At 38.8% G+C, this 16152-nt stretch overlaps 1 protein-coding gene across 1 annotated transcript in view; it reads right to left on the bottom strand.

The window, feature by feature from the left end:
- Window positions 1-223: 223 nt before the first annotated feature.
- The window catches only part of TSHZ3 (teashirt zinc finger homeobox 3), a 62857-nt gene continuing 46928 nt past the window's right edge, over window positions 224-16152 (bottom strand). The window contains exon 2 of the mRNA XM_086758373.1: window positions 224-5008. Within this exon, the coding sequence (XP_086614499.1) occupies window positions 1809-5008 (3200 nt within the window). The 3' untranslated portion in view covers window positions 224-1808. The remainder of the gene's footprint in view (window positions 5009-16152) is intronic.

Here is a 16152-nt window from a genome sequence, read left to right as displayed (position 1 = left end):
TTCTGTTAATGCAGCCTTTGAATAAGTGCTACCCTGCTCTTTAAATGCTAAAGTTCACTAAAACTCCAGTGATTTATGTGCAGCTTTTGACTGCCAGCACCTGGCAGATGAAGAAACCTACTCAAGCTTCAGTCATAAACAGATAGCATACAATTTAATTTTAATGTGCTCGTTAGTCGTAGCACATTTCAGACATAATTGTGAATGCAACACAAAATTATAGCAAAAAGACAATTTTAATGCTGCTGTAGAAAAAAAGGTTATATGAAGAGTCATATAATGGTGCTTCATTGTCAACAACAAAACAGGGCACAGAGTGCATTACAGTGTCTGTGCTGTTTACATGCCAATATTTTATACATAGATTCTCATATGGTGTCAGCTGTCAGTTACTTCTGCAAATTAACTGCCAAAAATGGAGACGAACAGAATCACTTAGTGTGCTGGTAACCACGGGTTACCTTTCATATGCCTAAAGATAAAGCTGCAGTATGGAATCTTGGGAGAATAATTAGGCAGAACAAAACAGAAAGTTACCAATTGAAATAAAAAGGCATTCTACAATAGGAAATAACAACCAAGAGCGCTTATAAATAAGTAAAAGAGGTTATATCACAGAATGCCTCATAACTTTTAAGCAAAGTATTACAGTACAAACATTTTAAAGGCTTTATCAATGTTTAGGAAATACAGTACAAGTTTTTCAAATAGATTTAACCCTTTGAGCACTGAGTTTATTTTGAATTTTCTCTCCTTTTTTTTTTTGGTTTTTTTTTTGGTTTTTTTTTTTTTTTTTTACTAATAAATACCTTTAAAAGTCATGTTGTGCAAAACAGTTAGAATGCATGCCAGGAATGCAGTCCGTGGCTTCGGTTTCTTCAGACGGTTTAAAAAAAAAAAAAAGAACAAACAAATGATAGCAACACTAATAAATATGTATAATTTAAACATGAACCTCTATTAATATAGATGTACTGTATAGCAAACAAAACAAAACATATTTTGCTTTAAGAATAATGTTTCTGAATACTTTATAAATGCTATCTGTGGTATCTTTCATCATATAATTTACAATGTTTGGATGTTGAAAGAAACACCGTTAGATCTAAAAAATGAAATATACACTATATATAGGTACAGTTTATACCTGGGGCTTATCAGGTACAAAACCCACTGTTGCTAAAAATGCTGAAGAAAAAGAAAATGGCATTAACCACAATCACATTTTCCATAAGAGATTTTGAAATCTATACAATATATACATCTATGTTTCAATGTGAAAATTATATTTTTAAATTTCAAGGTGTGAGACACCTCTGCATAAATGGAGGTTCATATTAGTAATCAGAACTAAGCTGGTAAGGGTTTAAAAAAACCATATCCATACATTTTTACCAAATTAATGCAAAAGTGCTTCAAAGTACTCAGAGGGCTAAAGATTATAGGGTGAGAAATACCAGCACACTTAGGTCACATGAAAAAAGTGCACCAGAATTAGTTATAAATGCTTAATTAAACTGTCTGTTAATGCATGCAGCTTGATGCATCAGAGGGATGCACAGCAACTAAATCCAATTTACACAAAGTTCCAAACACTTACCACTGCATTTTAACCTTCATATTTTACCAGTAACAACAGCTGATTATGCACCTCTATTTAAACACTGTACAGTTATACAAAACAGTTCAGCCCAGAGCGACTCTGGAGTTAAAATAAGAACATGTGCCAAGAACTAAACAGTAGCTTTAAGGCGTCTTTGACAGTTTTCCTCAAAGCAAATTACAGTTATTTTAATCAAAAGCAAATGCTACTGCTTCTCTAGCTCCGAAACATACAGAAGATGATCCTCTGGTGACTTCCCATGTGTTTTACTAAGATGAAGTTTAACAGCATGCTTGCTTGCAAAAGTCCTGTTACAAAGTTTGCACTGATAAGAAGTTCCGATATCTTCCTCTGGAGAGGACGTCACCAGTTTTTCAGACGGTGACTTTGCTTGTGCTATCTGATTGTTAATCTGTTCACTGGACAGTTTGGACAAGTCTCTTAACCTGAAACCCAGATGCGACTCAAGATGACTGATGTAAGTTGAAGGAGTTCTGATCTGTGAGGCACAGTCATTACAAAAGAACACTGGGTGCCCAGTGTCCAAATTTTTAAGGAACTTTGTTCCCCCCGTCCTTCGGAGCTGGTATTTCACATTGGCTAGCCAGTGGCTAATTGTGGTCATTGAAAGTCCCGTAAACCTGGAAATGTGCATTCTTTCTTGAGGGCTCAAGTCTGACATGATGTATTTCCCCTCTGAAGTCTGCCGTAAACTAGCTGCAAACTGGGCCTGCAATATGAGCAAGTGCTGAGGGTTCCAGTTAGACTGACGTCCCTTCCTTTTCTGAGCTGGCGTACTCTCTTCTGGTTCTTCTATTGTGGTACCATCAATGTCAGATTTCTCAGATATGCTGGAAGGTGTGGAAGATTTTGATGTGTGACTTTCTGTCAGGTTCTTCAGCATATCAGATATATCTGACAAGGCATTCTCGCGTAGCGGCGAGTTTGACATGAATGACACGACTGCGGATGTCTTTGCTGTTGTCACTGTAGATGAAGAAGATGCAGAAGACGTCGATGTGGATGACAAAAGCGCTGAACCCAAAGAGCAGCTTTTGTCACTCTTGCCTTTCGTCAAATCTATGGGTTGGTCATTGTTGACATGATAAAAATAACGGTCTAAGTGGTCTGGTTTTTTGGACTGTAGAGGTGGGGTGGCCACTGCAGCCTTTTCTGCCAAACTGTTGCTCATTTTAAAAAGCATGCTCATTGGATCCAAAGCAGGCAAAGATGGCTTTGCTGCCTTCCCAAGGTGAATATTCATGACAGACTGCAGTGCACTTAATGGGTTTACAAATGGCTGTTCGGGAGGGTGATCAGTAATGATAGCAGTGCTACTACTTAGAGAACTTACAATGGACTTAACAGGCTCTTTCCCATTTTCCACAGGTTCTACAGTTGGACTATCCTTGCAACCATCTCTCTGAGGGACTGGGCTGTTCTGCTGGCTTTTAAAGCCACCATCAATGGAGGACTCCATCTTAAGGGGTTCACTGACTTCACTACTGCATGGCGAAGGCGTTGCTCGCTTCATTGGCGAAAGCTTTCCTTCAGGCTCTTTCATTTTTTCCTCCACTTTAGCTACCTTCTCAGTGACTTTCTTTACCAATTCTTCCATGGCATGAAAGTTTGTTTTTGGCACAGGTGAAGTCTGACTGCTTGGTGGAGACACCAAGGGCTGGTTTTTAGTTGGTGACACTAGTTCACTGTTTCCAAACATAGGTTTTAATGTTGTACTCTTCCCAGATGAACCCAATGACAGCTTCATCATATTAGGCAGCTGATAGGCAGCATGAATGCTGGGGTAGCCGCCCCAGCTTGGTGTGCCATTCTGGGCTTTGTTTATAGCTGATGTAACTGTGTTTTCTAAAGACTTCAATATATCTAATCCTCCCTTAGGGCTTTCTTCTAGGTCATTTTCAGTCAAGTAATGGTATTTTGAGGAGATATCATACTTCTCCTCATCTTCACTTGACTTTTCTTTGTCTTTCATTTTGTCATCAGCACTGCCTCTTTCTTTATCTACTTCTTTTTTTATTTCAACATTTAATTTAGGGGAAACACTAGAAGGTGTATTGGAAGGAGACGTAAAAGTGGTGGCAGCTAGTGGCACAGACTGGACTTTCTCATCTACTAGGGACGTTATTGTTGGTGTTGCTGGGGCTTCTATAATTGGCTTCCCTTTTTTCATGGCAGAGTTAGTGACTTTAATAAAATGTCCCGTCACCATCATGTGAGCTGTGAGTTCCTGCAGAGTGTCATGCGAACTTCCGCACTCCATGCACTTCAGAATTTGAGATTTCCTTGCCTCAAAGTGCCAGGCATAGCTGGCACCGTTCTGGTGACCATAGCGATTATTTGGCGTGATGTAAGGATTAGAATTCTTTTGGAGTGCATCATTGGTATCCGAGATTGTTGCTTTTGGTGTCCCACCTGTGGAGTCTGGAGAACTTGGAAGTTCAAGCTCCAGTGATGCTTTCTTTCTAGTCGCTGGGATAATTTTTGCTGCTACAGGTGTAACAGGTTCCTTCAGAGGCACTTTTTGGTAGTGTTTTGTTTTGATCATATGAACACTCAAATCCTGAAGAGATTCAAATGAATGACCACAGTACATACACTTTAATACTTTCTGGGCATCTTCTTTCCCTTCCATTTCAAGCAAAGAACGTTTACGAGGTTTGGACCATCTCTTGGGGTTATTGTTATCAGTTTCATGGTTGTCATCTCGATAATGTCCTGTTTCGTTCATGTGCACTGTTAATTCTACTAAAGTATCATAGGCAGCACTGCAGTCTTTACAGCGGAATTTACTGGCTCCAGTAAATATAGAGCCATAAAGCTTACTGCTTTGTCTGTACAATTGAACTGTGCTAAAAAGACTTGGTTCAGGAAGAATTCTGCTCTGAGAAACCTGCTGCAGCGTTTTTGCCATAGCAGTCTGGTGCCAGTCAAAGCTGCCACTCCCGCAACTGCTACTGCTGCTGCTGCTACTGCTGCTGCTACCATTGTTTTTTTCTGAAATTGGCTGGTGAAGGTTCAAATTGAGATTGGACCAGTAGGAATTGGAGAGGAAGTTGTTATATACGGCTTTCATTTGTTCTAAACTATCAGATACAGTAGAGTCTTCCAGTGGTATCGAAACCTCCTTGCTCTCTTCCTCATTTTTAATAGAGCTGCTCTCAAAGTCTGCCATGCGGTCACTTGTCTCACTGATATGTGACTCACTGTCCATTTCATGGCTAGAAAATTCAGCTGCTGGAGAGTTTTGGTAGCTTTGGCAGTTCTTACTGAAGTCTTTTTCTGGACATGCATATTTTGCTGAAGGCTCCCCATCAACTGCACTGTCATCAGGTTCCACATCTTCTTCCACCAGTGCTGCTGCTTTTAGTTCGTCTGAAACATAGGCTATTATGAAGAAAAGAAAATATAAGTTAGTTTCTGCTGATCGTACTTTTGCTTAAATGTTTTAGCCAAAGAAGTGTACTTATTTATAAAATTAAACAGTTAAAATTTAGTGTTTCTTCAGAGCAAGAAAAAAATCTGCTCTTCAAACATAATTTGCCACCTTATTCTTCTCAAGGGGCAACAGCTTGAAATTAAAACTAAATTTGAAATTAATGAAGCACATTCTGGAGGTGGCATTCATTTCTAAAGTAATAAATTACTTGTATCAACCTCAGAGACAGCAGTTCCTGTCTGTCAATTAATATGTCTTATGCTTCTCCTACCCCTAATGCATTTCTTAACAGACAGATTCACAATTTAAATTAAGCAAGCATTTTTTGCTCATTACAGTTTTGAGACTCAATCTTTAATACATATAGAGTACAACAAACATCAAGAATTTCTACAAAGTAAAAACATCCCCAGTTACAATAATAAAAAAATAAGATTTTTTTTTGAAGTTATCATTATTAGTTAGAGGAGGAGATGGTAAAAGCAGGTGATGCAACCTTTTGAAACAACTCACTAAGAACAAATTGAGGATATGGGTGTAACAAATGACCCATTCACATTTAAACACACCTTTCTCAACAAGAAAGCTCATGCAGAATGATGTCAGGAGCTAGTTCAAGAAAATTGGTATGCTGCACTCATTCCTGCTGTATAAATATATACAAGACCTTCCAGTGGACCTTACAAATGTCAAAGTGTTTGCTCTTTAGACTACTTCGTCAATATTTACTCAGCATAAGCTACACAGACACCCAACAGGGATCCTGTCTTCCCCCCCCCCCCTCAAGTAATGCAACTGGTGATGTAAATCTAGGATACTCTTCTTGAATAGGATAGTTGGGAACTGACAGTAAACATTTTTTTTTCCATGGTGCTTCTGCGCACATGTTCTACATATACTAAGTCTACCTAAGTTTTTCCTTTATTGAAACATTAGAATTTCCTATGGAAACATTAAGAGAGGCTTCATTAACTAATCAAAATTATCTATTTCTATATAATGCATTAATTTACAGCTAAGCCAGAAAGCAAAACTAGAACATGACTGTTCTGTATTAAGTGGAATTTAACATTTACTTGCAATCTCTCACAAAAGCTATTATAAACGCTGGGGAAAAAAAAAGCATTTCCAGTAGTCTCTATGGTTGAAGACACTTGACTTTTGACCTTCTCTGCAACACATCTGGAATGTGTGGGTATCTGTATCTTAAACACATTGAATAATCTATAGCTTGTTTATTCAGGCAATAGTGCAGAGATGATAATAGTTTACACCCCAAAAAGGTCTGCATTATCAAACAGACTGAAAAATGCAGAACAGTACATCGTAGCTCACCAACACAAGCAGCGGTCACAGAATCAAGCCCCTAATTAGTGTGTTTTTCTTTACATTTTTATTTCTCTTACTGCTGAAATCTTATGAATTTTGTTTGGACTGAAACACCTGTATTGTCACATTCACAGTTTTTTAGAGAGTGACTTTTACATTAAGGAAAACCTCTAGCATGCAGCTCATTTAAATGTAAATCTATTTACCTTTCATGCTTTCTTTGCCCTTTTCACCAACTATCAAGCATATTTGCGTGTTAACCAGGAGCTGCCTCCTCTATAGCTGTTCTCTCTCCTAAGCTCAAGTTGTGAAGCCAACTTGTGACATCAGGCATCTCTGATCCAGAAATGTGGGAAACGAGGCACAAATGTATGGAATTTAACCCAGCAATCTGCAACTTCGATAAACTAACAGTTTGAACAACTGCTCTTTCCCCCGCACAAAGGAGAGGAAGGGATGAAATAGAACGTTACCATCAACTTCCTCAACCAAAGATTTATGTAAGAAAGAGATGAGGATACTCAAGGAAATATCTTAGCCTTAGATTTAAAACACCATCTTAAGCTGGACTTTACACCAGTACCTTCTTATTCGTTACTTCAAGGGCTGGTCACCTCATCACTTGCCTTCAGGGCAATATAAAGCAACCCAACAAGTCCCGGAATAACCTGCGACGGCAGATGACTCGGGGCATATTCAGAGGTTTTGCAATACCACTACAGATAGCTTTATGGTGGCTGACAAGTTTCATCCTCAGAAAACCCAATTAAATTGTTACCAGCATGTGGGACAGAAGAGGAGAGAAGGTTAAGGCCAAAGTCCAGCTCCACGCTAGGAGAGAGTACGGGGTTCAGTGCAGGCACTCATGGGAAGGAGCCGGTCTGCAGCCAAGGGGATCGCTGATCCCTCCCGGCCCACCAGATCTTGCTCAGGGGAGAGAGATGATCTATATTCTGTCTGAGTACAGATGAAGGTAACAGCTTCACTGCAACAGAATGAAGGATAAGGAGGCCTGTAGCAGAGAAATTTCTTGTTTGGTTAAGTACCTACAGGAAAAGCAAAGAGACTATGAAAGCGGAGAATAAAATCAGGAGGTGATGGTAACAAATTTTTTTCACTGAGATTCACTGCCTGGAGGAGAGACTGTCTTTAAGCACTGTCTCCAGCCCATTGTTACTCAGCTGTTTCCTTCTTGTTAAAAAAAAAAAATTAAAAAGACTCATAGTTTTATTTTTTCACATGTTGAGTAAATGTTTGAAACAGCAGGGTGTCTGTAAAACTCTTCTTCAATACCTCATCAGCAAAGTCTCAGGGAAAAAAACCAACAACTTTAAAGGCAATTCTAATGACAGAAGAAGTTAATAAGAATGGAAATGAAAGAAATTAGGTGGTTCTAGGGTTTTTTTTGTTTTTCCAGAGTAAAAGAAGAAAAAAAAAATTAGAGTTCTCAAAAAAGTTTAGTTTACATCTCACGGGGCACCATAACCCACAGGAAACTGCCTGCAAGTTGAGCAATAGTGTCACTGTGACATAGGATTTGACAAAAAATGGAAAGCAGTTCCCTGGTGCTGCTGGGGCTTCTATAATTGGCTTCCCTTTTTTCATGGCAGTTTCTAGAGAAGATGAGGATTTCAAAGAGATTCAGAAACCTGTTGCAGGTGCAGCCACAGAGAGGTCGAGAACAATTACCTCATTAATATTTGTTATAATTATTAAGTAAACTGCTAGGTAATAAAGAAATTAACACATTTCATATCAATACATAACAGTAAGCTGTGGTATAATGCAATTCATTTCCACACAAGAGGGAATTACCTTCATAACTGAGCTATGGATCATTTCATTGCCAGTGGAAATAAATTGTGATCCATCACTGCCCCAAATGTTTTACATATTGTATACACACTAATAAACTCATCTACCTGGCTCTACACAGACACCAGAGACCTGCTATACAGGAGCAGAGAACTATCAGCCATCCACCACGTTTCTGCAGGCAGCTAAGACAGCTGTTACCCTGCCGATGTCCTGGGCCAAACTCAGCCATCTTCTGAGATGCCCACCAGCACAACAGCTACCGGCTTGAACCCCAGCTGCCAGAGGTCCTCTACAGCAGAAACAGCAAAAACATTGCATGGTTTGCATCCCTTTCACGGCATCATCCCCCCAGAATCACAGGCAAACACACACCTCCTTAAGTTTGTTTGGAAATATAAACCCATACCATTAAAGGCGTATTTTACTGTTCTCCGAAAACCAATTAATTGCACAATTCTTCCCTTATTTCCTGAAAAAAAATGCATCTGAGCCTGTGTATTTTGGCTTGGATGTATCCAAATATTTCATTCTAATACTTTCAAAATGTCTTGTTTTAATTATGTTTTTTCGCCAAGACTTTTTCTTTTAATTAGCTTACTGGGGTATATTTAAAGTGGTATATAAGCTCTTTGCTTGAAAAAGTACCAAAATATTGAAATATTCTTCTCGCATGAAAAAAATGCTTAACTACAAAAGTTTATCAAAACCATTCAGTTCCCTGGAAATATTTTGGCTTTAACCGAGTAACTTTTTATTAAAGAAAAAATACAACCAGCTTTATTATTTATTTATGCACAGTTTTAAATCATTGTGTAATACTAAGGGTCACTTCCCAAACCGTCTGATTTAGAGCACATCTTGAAAAAAATCTTCTGAACCCTTGAAAAACCTGAACCCATCTACATTTCACACTTGGAAAAAAAGAGAACAGCAGAAAGGGATTGGGAGCAGGAACATTCCCAGTGCTTACAGGATTAATATTATATTTCCAGTCAAAATGAAAAAGGGAAAAAGGATGGGAATAGATTACAAAGTGGAGCAGTGAGTAGGACGTGGCCAGCGAAACTCTCTCTGCAGCTTGACCCCCACAGCCAGCGCTGCTGGCAGTGCAGAGCCTTTTCCTAAACACCATTCCCATTCTGTTTTAAAGCAGACACCAGCCACCTAAGAAATAACTAGAATATTTTTTTAAGATTTAAGTGATGGATGAAAAAACCTCGAAGAGTCTCCAGCTCCAGTGGGACCGTTCAGAGGGGGTTCAGTCTGAACACAAGTCCAGAGAAACGCCACAGAGAAACAGCAGCACGGAGAGGATTTGACTGTGCCAACGAACCTCACTCACAAAATTAATGAACAGAGGCAAGAGAAAACCAGCTTGGTGGATGGAGTCAATCAAAGACCTGATGCAAACGAAGGCATATAAAAGAGTTATAGCAGTCTGTTAGAAAACTCCCACTCCGCAGGCCTTCCACTTACAGGAAGAAAGGCAAACATTTCACCCACAACACCAGCTATTTCTATACTGAGACTGGCTGATAACTCACATGTAACTGAAATTGTCTTTGAGACTTCACTGCTTGGCAGAGATGCTAACGTACACCTCATTAGGCCACAGCAATGGGAGATAGGAGTGGCTGCCCTGCTTACAAGAGTGGCAAATGACAACACTGTCTCTAAACGGGCATGGCAATACTGATTACCCAGCACCTTGACAGGGACATTATTCCTGTTAGAAAGGTCAAAGGTTCTGTTTCATAGAGGCAGGACTGTCTATTATGGGAGAGAAATGTTATTTCCAAGTGGAGAGGTCAGCACTTCTCTCGCACGTCGGCTGAAGTCGCTGGGACCCCACACCGGAGTACAATCCTGCTGCAAGACTGATTATTCTGCCCACTGGCAAGGTCAAGAATATTAATTTTGAACATGTTAATTTGATGTGATGTGCATGATTAATGCTTGCTTAGCTGGAATTTTTGTATGTTGATAAATCCACAGCCTTTTAATGCTGCTAACAGTATAGTACAAAGTTATTGGGAATCAGTGTGGATGGACGCGACACAGCATGCCAATCTAACGGGCGGCTATCATTAAGCACTAGAAACTTTGAAGTGTGCTTATGTTTGTTCCTTCATGAAAATACTACAGCTGTTTGCCATGGAGAGCTCAGAAATCAGCCAGAGGAAGCTAGCCAGCTGCTCTAATCCAGTATCCTGGACTGGTATTACATTTGGAGCAACTTCAGAGAGCTCAAGTCAACTCTAAGTGTTAAGTGTTGAGAATTACATGGACAAGAATACACAGCGAAGAGACGATAACAAGAAATGAGTTTATGTGTCATTAAAGTGTGGGCCATGTGAGCGCAGAACAAAGGAAATCTACAGCAGACACCACCTCCTCACGTCACTGTGTTCCAAACTCCCCTGGCTGTTGCGTAGTTTAAAGAAGGGTACAGGATTCAGGTCTCCTATTCACTTTAGACTTTATGCTGCCATATGAAAAGTATCATACAGGCCACCTACAAATGAAGAGAAAAAATATTCAAAAATTGCTACTAATTCTGATAAGGGAAGCATTCGTTTTTCTGAAACTGAACACTGCTTAGATGTTTGTTAAATGAGAGATTCACAAGCAAACCTCACATTTATGCATTATCTCCATCATTAAATACACATCTGAAAAAACAGGATGCCATAATATTAAATTATGGCTTAGAAATAACTTAGCACTATTGGACAGCATTACTCTACTGAGGTCTTCAAAAGCTTCAATGAGTGTTTTATTCTTCACACCAACCCTGTGGAAGAAACATTCTTATCCACAGCTTATAGTTGCAAACCTGGAAATCTGAAGAAATTAAAAATTACTTGCCTAGTGCCGGACAAGAAGACAAGTAGAAGACAAGGAGTCTGTAGCTCCTGCAGGTTAATATATATTCATTCAGCAATTTACAGAAAACATGAGAAGATGACTTAAGTTTGTGTTTCTGTTCCTGGCCTCTTCATAGTGTGTATTATGTGAGTACAGTGTATGTGTGTAATTGAAAATAGTTGCCAGTTTTCAGCTTAAATAATTATTAAGGATAAAATATCCAGTGAAATACCCACAGGTGCATGTAATATGCACAACCCAGAGCCTGTGGTTACAAACCTTCTCTGAGCCAAGCTGCTGGGATCCAATAAATGCTGAATCTGCAGACTGCCAGCAAACTTCTTTTCACCATGGAGAAAATAAGAAAGGTTTTGGAAGTAAGAAGTATTATCACAACTCTCCTCCAAAGAGCTTTCCACTCCCAGCACAGCGCAGGAATTCAGGTACGCTGTGGACACCTGTCCTACCAGAACCACACTAGAGATGGAACATGATGGATCATGCCCCTCTCCTCAAAAGCTGCACTCTGCCTTGATTTCTGCCCGGGGCCTGAACTCCCTGAATTCAACCTGCTGAGCAGGGATTTTCTAAAATCTGCTTGAATTATCCACCCATGAAACATCATTTCTTTCTAACGTGGTGAAGAGCACATGATCCTATTGCACTTCAGTGTACTCTTCCATGGGTAGGGCTGCGTGAGGATCAGTCTGAGATCTGCCTCACTTGAAGAGTTCATCTGCTGTCTTCTACAAGAAGTTTTTGAAAAGAACGAATATGAAGATTAAAAAGTTTTAAGAGAGATCCAAGGTCCAAGTTACTCCCACAAAATCGTATAGATTTTTAAAGAGACTTCCTCACATAAAAATGCCTTCAGATGTCATTATTGTACAGTCGGAACTGAACAACATGCTTATGAGAAACTTCGCAGGAGTAACAGTTCAGAGACTATGCCTGGTCAGGAAAACCAGATTTTGAGTTTTGTCCTAAATTTGCAGTCACACATACATAACACAACTGGCTCCCAAAAGTACCAGAGCCGTAGAGAAGCTGGGGAATAGTTCATGCCCCACTGTGTGTGCCCACAGTTGATTACCAGAAGCAATGTACAATCACAGTAATTGCATGGAAGGGCTGAGAAACATTATGGACTCCCATGGTGACAGAAGGACCTTCCTTGCTATCATATTTTGTGAAATCAATCTCTTTCCTCCTTTGCACTCTGAGGGAGTAGAGATTTTAACAGCCCCTATGAGGATAAGCCTGGAATTTCTGGCTGATTCTGCTGAAAAAGAAGAAAAAAAAAATCTTCCTGGCCTTTCCTGTCACCACATAAACAACCTTTCACAAGCACCATCAGGACTAGATCAAGTAAGCAAATAAGTAACAGGGACTGTGAGCACCCGTTGGGGAATTCTCAACCGCTGCTTGGTTTGAGTCAGTTCAGGGTCTTGGTGTTCCTGTTTCATCAACATTCATGTGGTACCTTGCTCTTCTTCCCCTCCCCATCCCTCCACATTCCTGGGGTAAGGATGCCCTTCCTCCAAGTACACCGAAGTTACAAACAAGTATTGTTCAAAGGAGCATAAAGGTTCCTCACTACCCTTTGGGAGATTAACGGTTAGGTACCCAGCCATGAAGGACTCAAAAGCCCGGCAGGAACTGTTGAAGTTAACCCTTCACAAGCAGCCCTGTAGTCTGAAAACTTTCACATAAACTTAACAAATACAATTAGTACGTACGTTAGTAACAGAAAAAAAAAAAAAACAAACCCACCCACATTTGCTGTATATTCATCACGAATAAATGTGATCCACTCCTAAGACAGATAAAAGTGGTTTTCCGTTGGTTTCCAAGACAGTTGCTTGGTGTGAAGTACTACAGACTTGTTAGAGTTTCCCACTCAATGCAAGCACCTACTACAGTGGGAGATAAATGTTTATAAGCAGAGAAAACAGCTTCATGTTATGCTTTGACTCTAATTTTGATCTGGGAGGTAACCTGGTTTTGGGACTCTGCAACATTTTTCTAAGTATAGAATTACCATTTCCATGGGCAAAAAATATTTACCAGAATCCTCAAAGAATAAAAATATTTGTTTGGGTTTTTTTTTTTAATAAAAATCACTATCAACATCCTGGTAAGATGAAGCCAAATTCTCTGTATGAATTGGTACTGAAACACACAGTGACAAAATCTCTGCTTGATATCAGCATTTGGGTGGCATCTTTTAATCACTGAAAAGCACACAGGGTATTCAACAAACTAATGCAAGATTCACAGCCAACTCCAGGATAAGCAGGCATGAGCATAAAAGTTCTCAATATGGCTCTAATAGCTCTTAATTATTATAATCCTTCACTGAGCAAACAGATGTTGCAGGGGAACTTTAGTTTCTCCAAATGTAGTAATCAAACCATTCTGCTTCTGCCCTGCCTCTTTTCAGTAAATGCTGTGTATAGTGGAGTGTAAATAGCAAATGTAGTGACAAAATGACCATTTAATTGTCAGAGGAATCTGGTTTTGAACAAAACTGATGTTGTCATTTCTCTTCTCAGTCTTCCGATTACAGTTTCGCATTTTTTTTTTAGAATAAGGAAAAAAAAAAAAAGAAATCTTATGCCTTAATTTCTGTAATCTTCCTTTATCTTTGGTTGCTCCTGATTTGTCCACATCTTACAAGTTTTACCGTAACCAGAACACTGTCTTTGGATTTGCGTTTAACTATACCAATATTAACACACGTCTCTGGAGCTGCAGGCTTCATTGTGAAGTCTTTAAAAATCAACCTTTCATCTAAAATGCTTCAGTATATTACAGTGAGCCATTCTTCTGGGAGATTTATTTGTAAATGATCATGACTACTTAAGATGTCCAAAATGTACCAAAAGACCTTCAACCTGATCCTTCATTTTTCTTGCAAACTTGAAATTCCCATTGAACCCCTTTATACAGTAGTTTCAATAGCTGTTTTGGTCCCAGTGCCTCTGTACAATAAACTCCATACAACCGTATGCATGGTATAGTAGAAATCCAAATTAATTCAATCACAATTTTAGCTATTGTGAACTTGCACTTCTAATGAAGTTTCTCCATGAAAAAAAAGGAGTTCACTGTGGGCCAACAAAGCTTTGTGTCCTTTCACAGTTTTTATTCAGCTCTTATTTAGAAAAACAACTATTGACTGCAATATGAATCTTAGGACTTGGAGAAAGCAGAGATTCTAAGGATTACCTCTACGAGATGGCCCCAGCTTGTTTTGTACATATAGCAAAAAGAAGCACTGAATATTCATTTTACTGATTTGCTAACTATACTAATATACGCTTTTGTAACTGAGTCTCTATTTGCAGTAGCTATTGAACTGAAGGGTATTTGAATAGGTGGGTTTTCCTATAATACCACACTAAGATAATGTGCTGGAAACAAATGGTTCAGTGGCTCCTGAATAGAATGCTGGAAAACCCTGAGAACTAGAAAACGAGGGGGAGGGGATTAAAATGTTGCTCCACAGCCACCAACCAAACTCTTGTCATGTTCCTGTGGCACAATATGAATAGTTTATAGCCACGATTGTGAACATTCAATGTCATATAAGAAAAGACACTTGTCAAGAGCCTTTCCCTTACAAGCACCCTCATCATGACCTGTGTTAATGAAGTTAATTGAATTTAAGATCAATAATGGTTAATTATTGCAATTTGACATTCTGAGATAAATGGCTTTAAGACAGAGAAATGTGTGTGTATGTGAATTCTCTCCAAAGAAGGTGAACACATTACAGCCTAAGAGGGATCACACAGTCCTTCCATTGATCCTGGTACAATCTGATCGACCTAATCCTCTGATGAATGTGGGCTTTTCACAGCTACAAGTAAATGTTCTACAAGACTACTCTAACCCTTGTCACTGACCAAATCTATATGAGCTGTACACTAGAAATCTATTGAGATAGATTAAAGAACTGCTGTAGAAACAAGAGATGCTTCAATAAAGATGAAGGTTTATTATATTGACTATTAACGTTACATGCAGTACGTAATTATGAATGCTTATGGATAATAAGAGTTTAATTTTGGTCACTTAGATGTAAATGATCATAACTGAACAACAGTATTAAATTCCAAAAATACCAGATTAAAAAGTCCAGCATTGTGTTGAATGTGATGACTTATACGCGAATGTTCAATAAGAAAGTGATTTTAAAATCATCCTTGAAATGTGCAAGAAGACGCTTACAGACAGGTATTTATTTCACAAAGTCACTCATCAACCTACTTCATTTAGGGTTTTTTCAAGTTTACTTTCAGAATAGTTCCTCAACAGGAAGACATTTTTTCAAACGTGTTAGTAATGATATTCTTACATGCATACTGAACAAGTTAAATGACCACTTACAAGATTTATAATGACAAAGTAAATGTCAAGGAAAAAGTATTACTGATTGCAGAGCACTGACAATAAAAAGGCGCTGAAGAGTTCTGTCAAAATGTAAGATTATGCAAAAACACTATTGAGAACACTGCTAATCATCTGCTCTTGTCAATTACTTGAAGGGTATCTGACAGCATATTTACATTAAACACATTTCAGGAGCAAAATCCTTAATGCTGTATCAGAATATTTTCATTATCATTAGAAATCCTTTCAAAAGTCCCTTTGCAGCAGAGCATTATAGCAGCAGTGATGTAATATCTATCTCTGTAGCAGGTAGGGGTATCTATTTCATGCTATTATAGCCACATAACATTTGAAATAATACAACCAAAGACTAAATATACATGTAAGATGGCACTCTCCACGTTCCTGTGCCCAACATGGGTATTTTCAAATAACAGCTCTGTAGGAGTCTCAAACTAAGCGCAAACGGATGATCTGTCTTTGTCTGGCCATTCTTTTAGCCTTTTACTCCTTGTGTGACTGTATTTTATTATGGCAAAAGACATTATCAAGCAGACATTTTTTATAAATCTTTGATTGTAACTTGCAATTCAGCTGCTTTATGAGGAGTCACATTAACTACCAATACCTTTCACCTCCAGTAGAAACTTATTTTAGTTATGTCTATCTTATACTTTAT

Source organism: Chlamydotis macqueenii, chromosome 13 (genome assembly GCF_036417535.1).
Source record: "Chlamydotis macqueenii isolate bChlMac1 chromosome 13, bChlMac1.mat, whole genome shotgun sequence".
In the NCBI taxonomy this organism is placed as follows: Eukaryota; Metazoa; Chordata; class Aves; order Otidiformes; family Otididae; genus Chlamydotis; species Chlamydotis macqueenii.
Note: the sequence above shows the minus strand (reverse complement) of the source record. Positions and strands in the feature narration are given on the sequence as shown.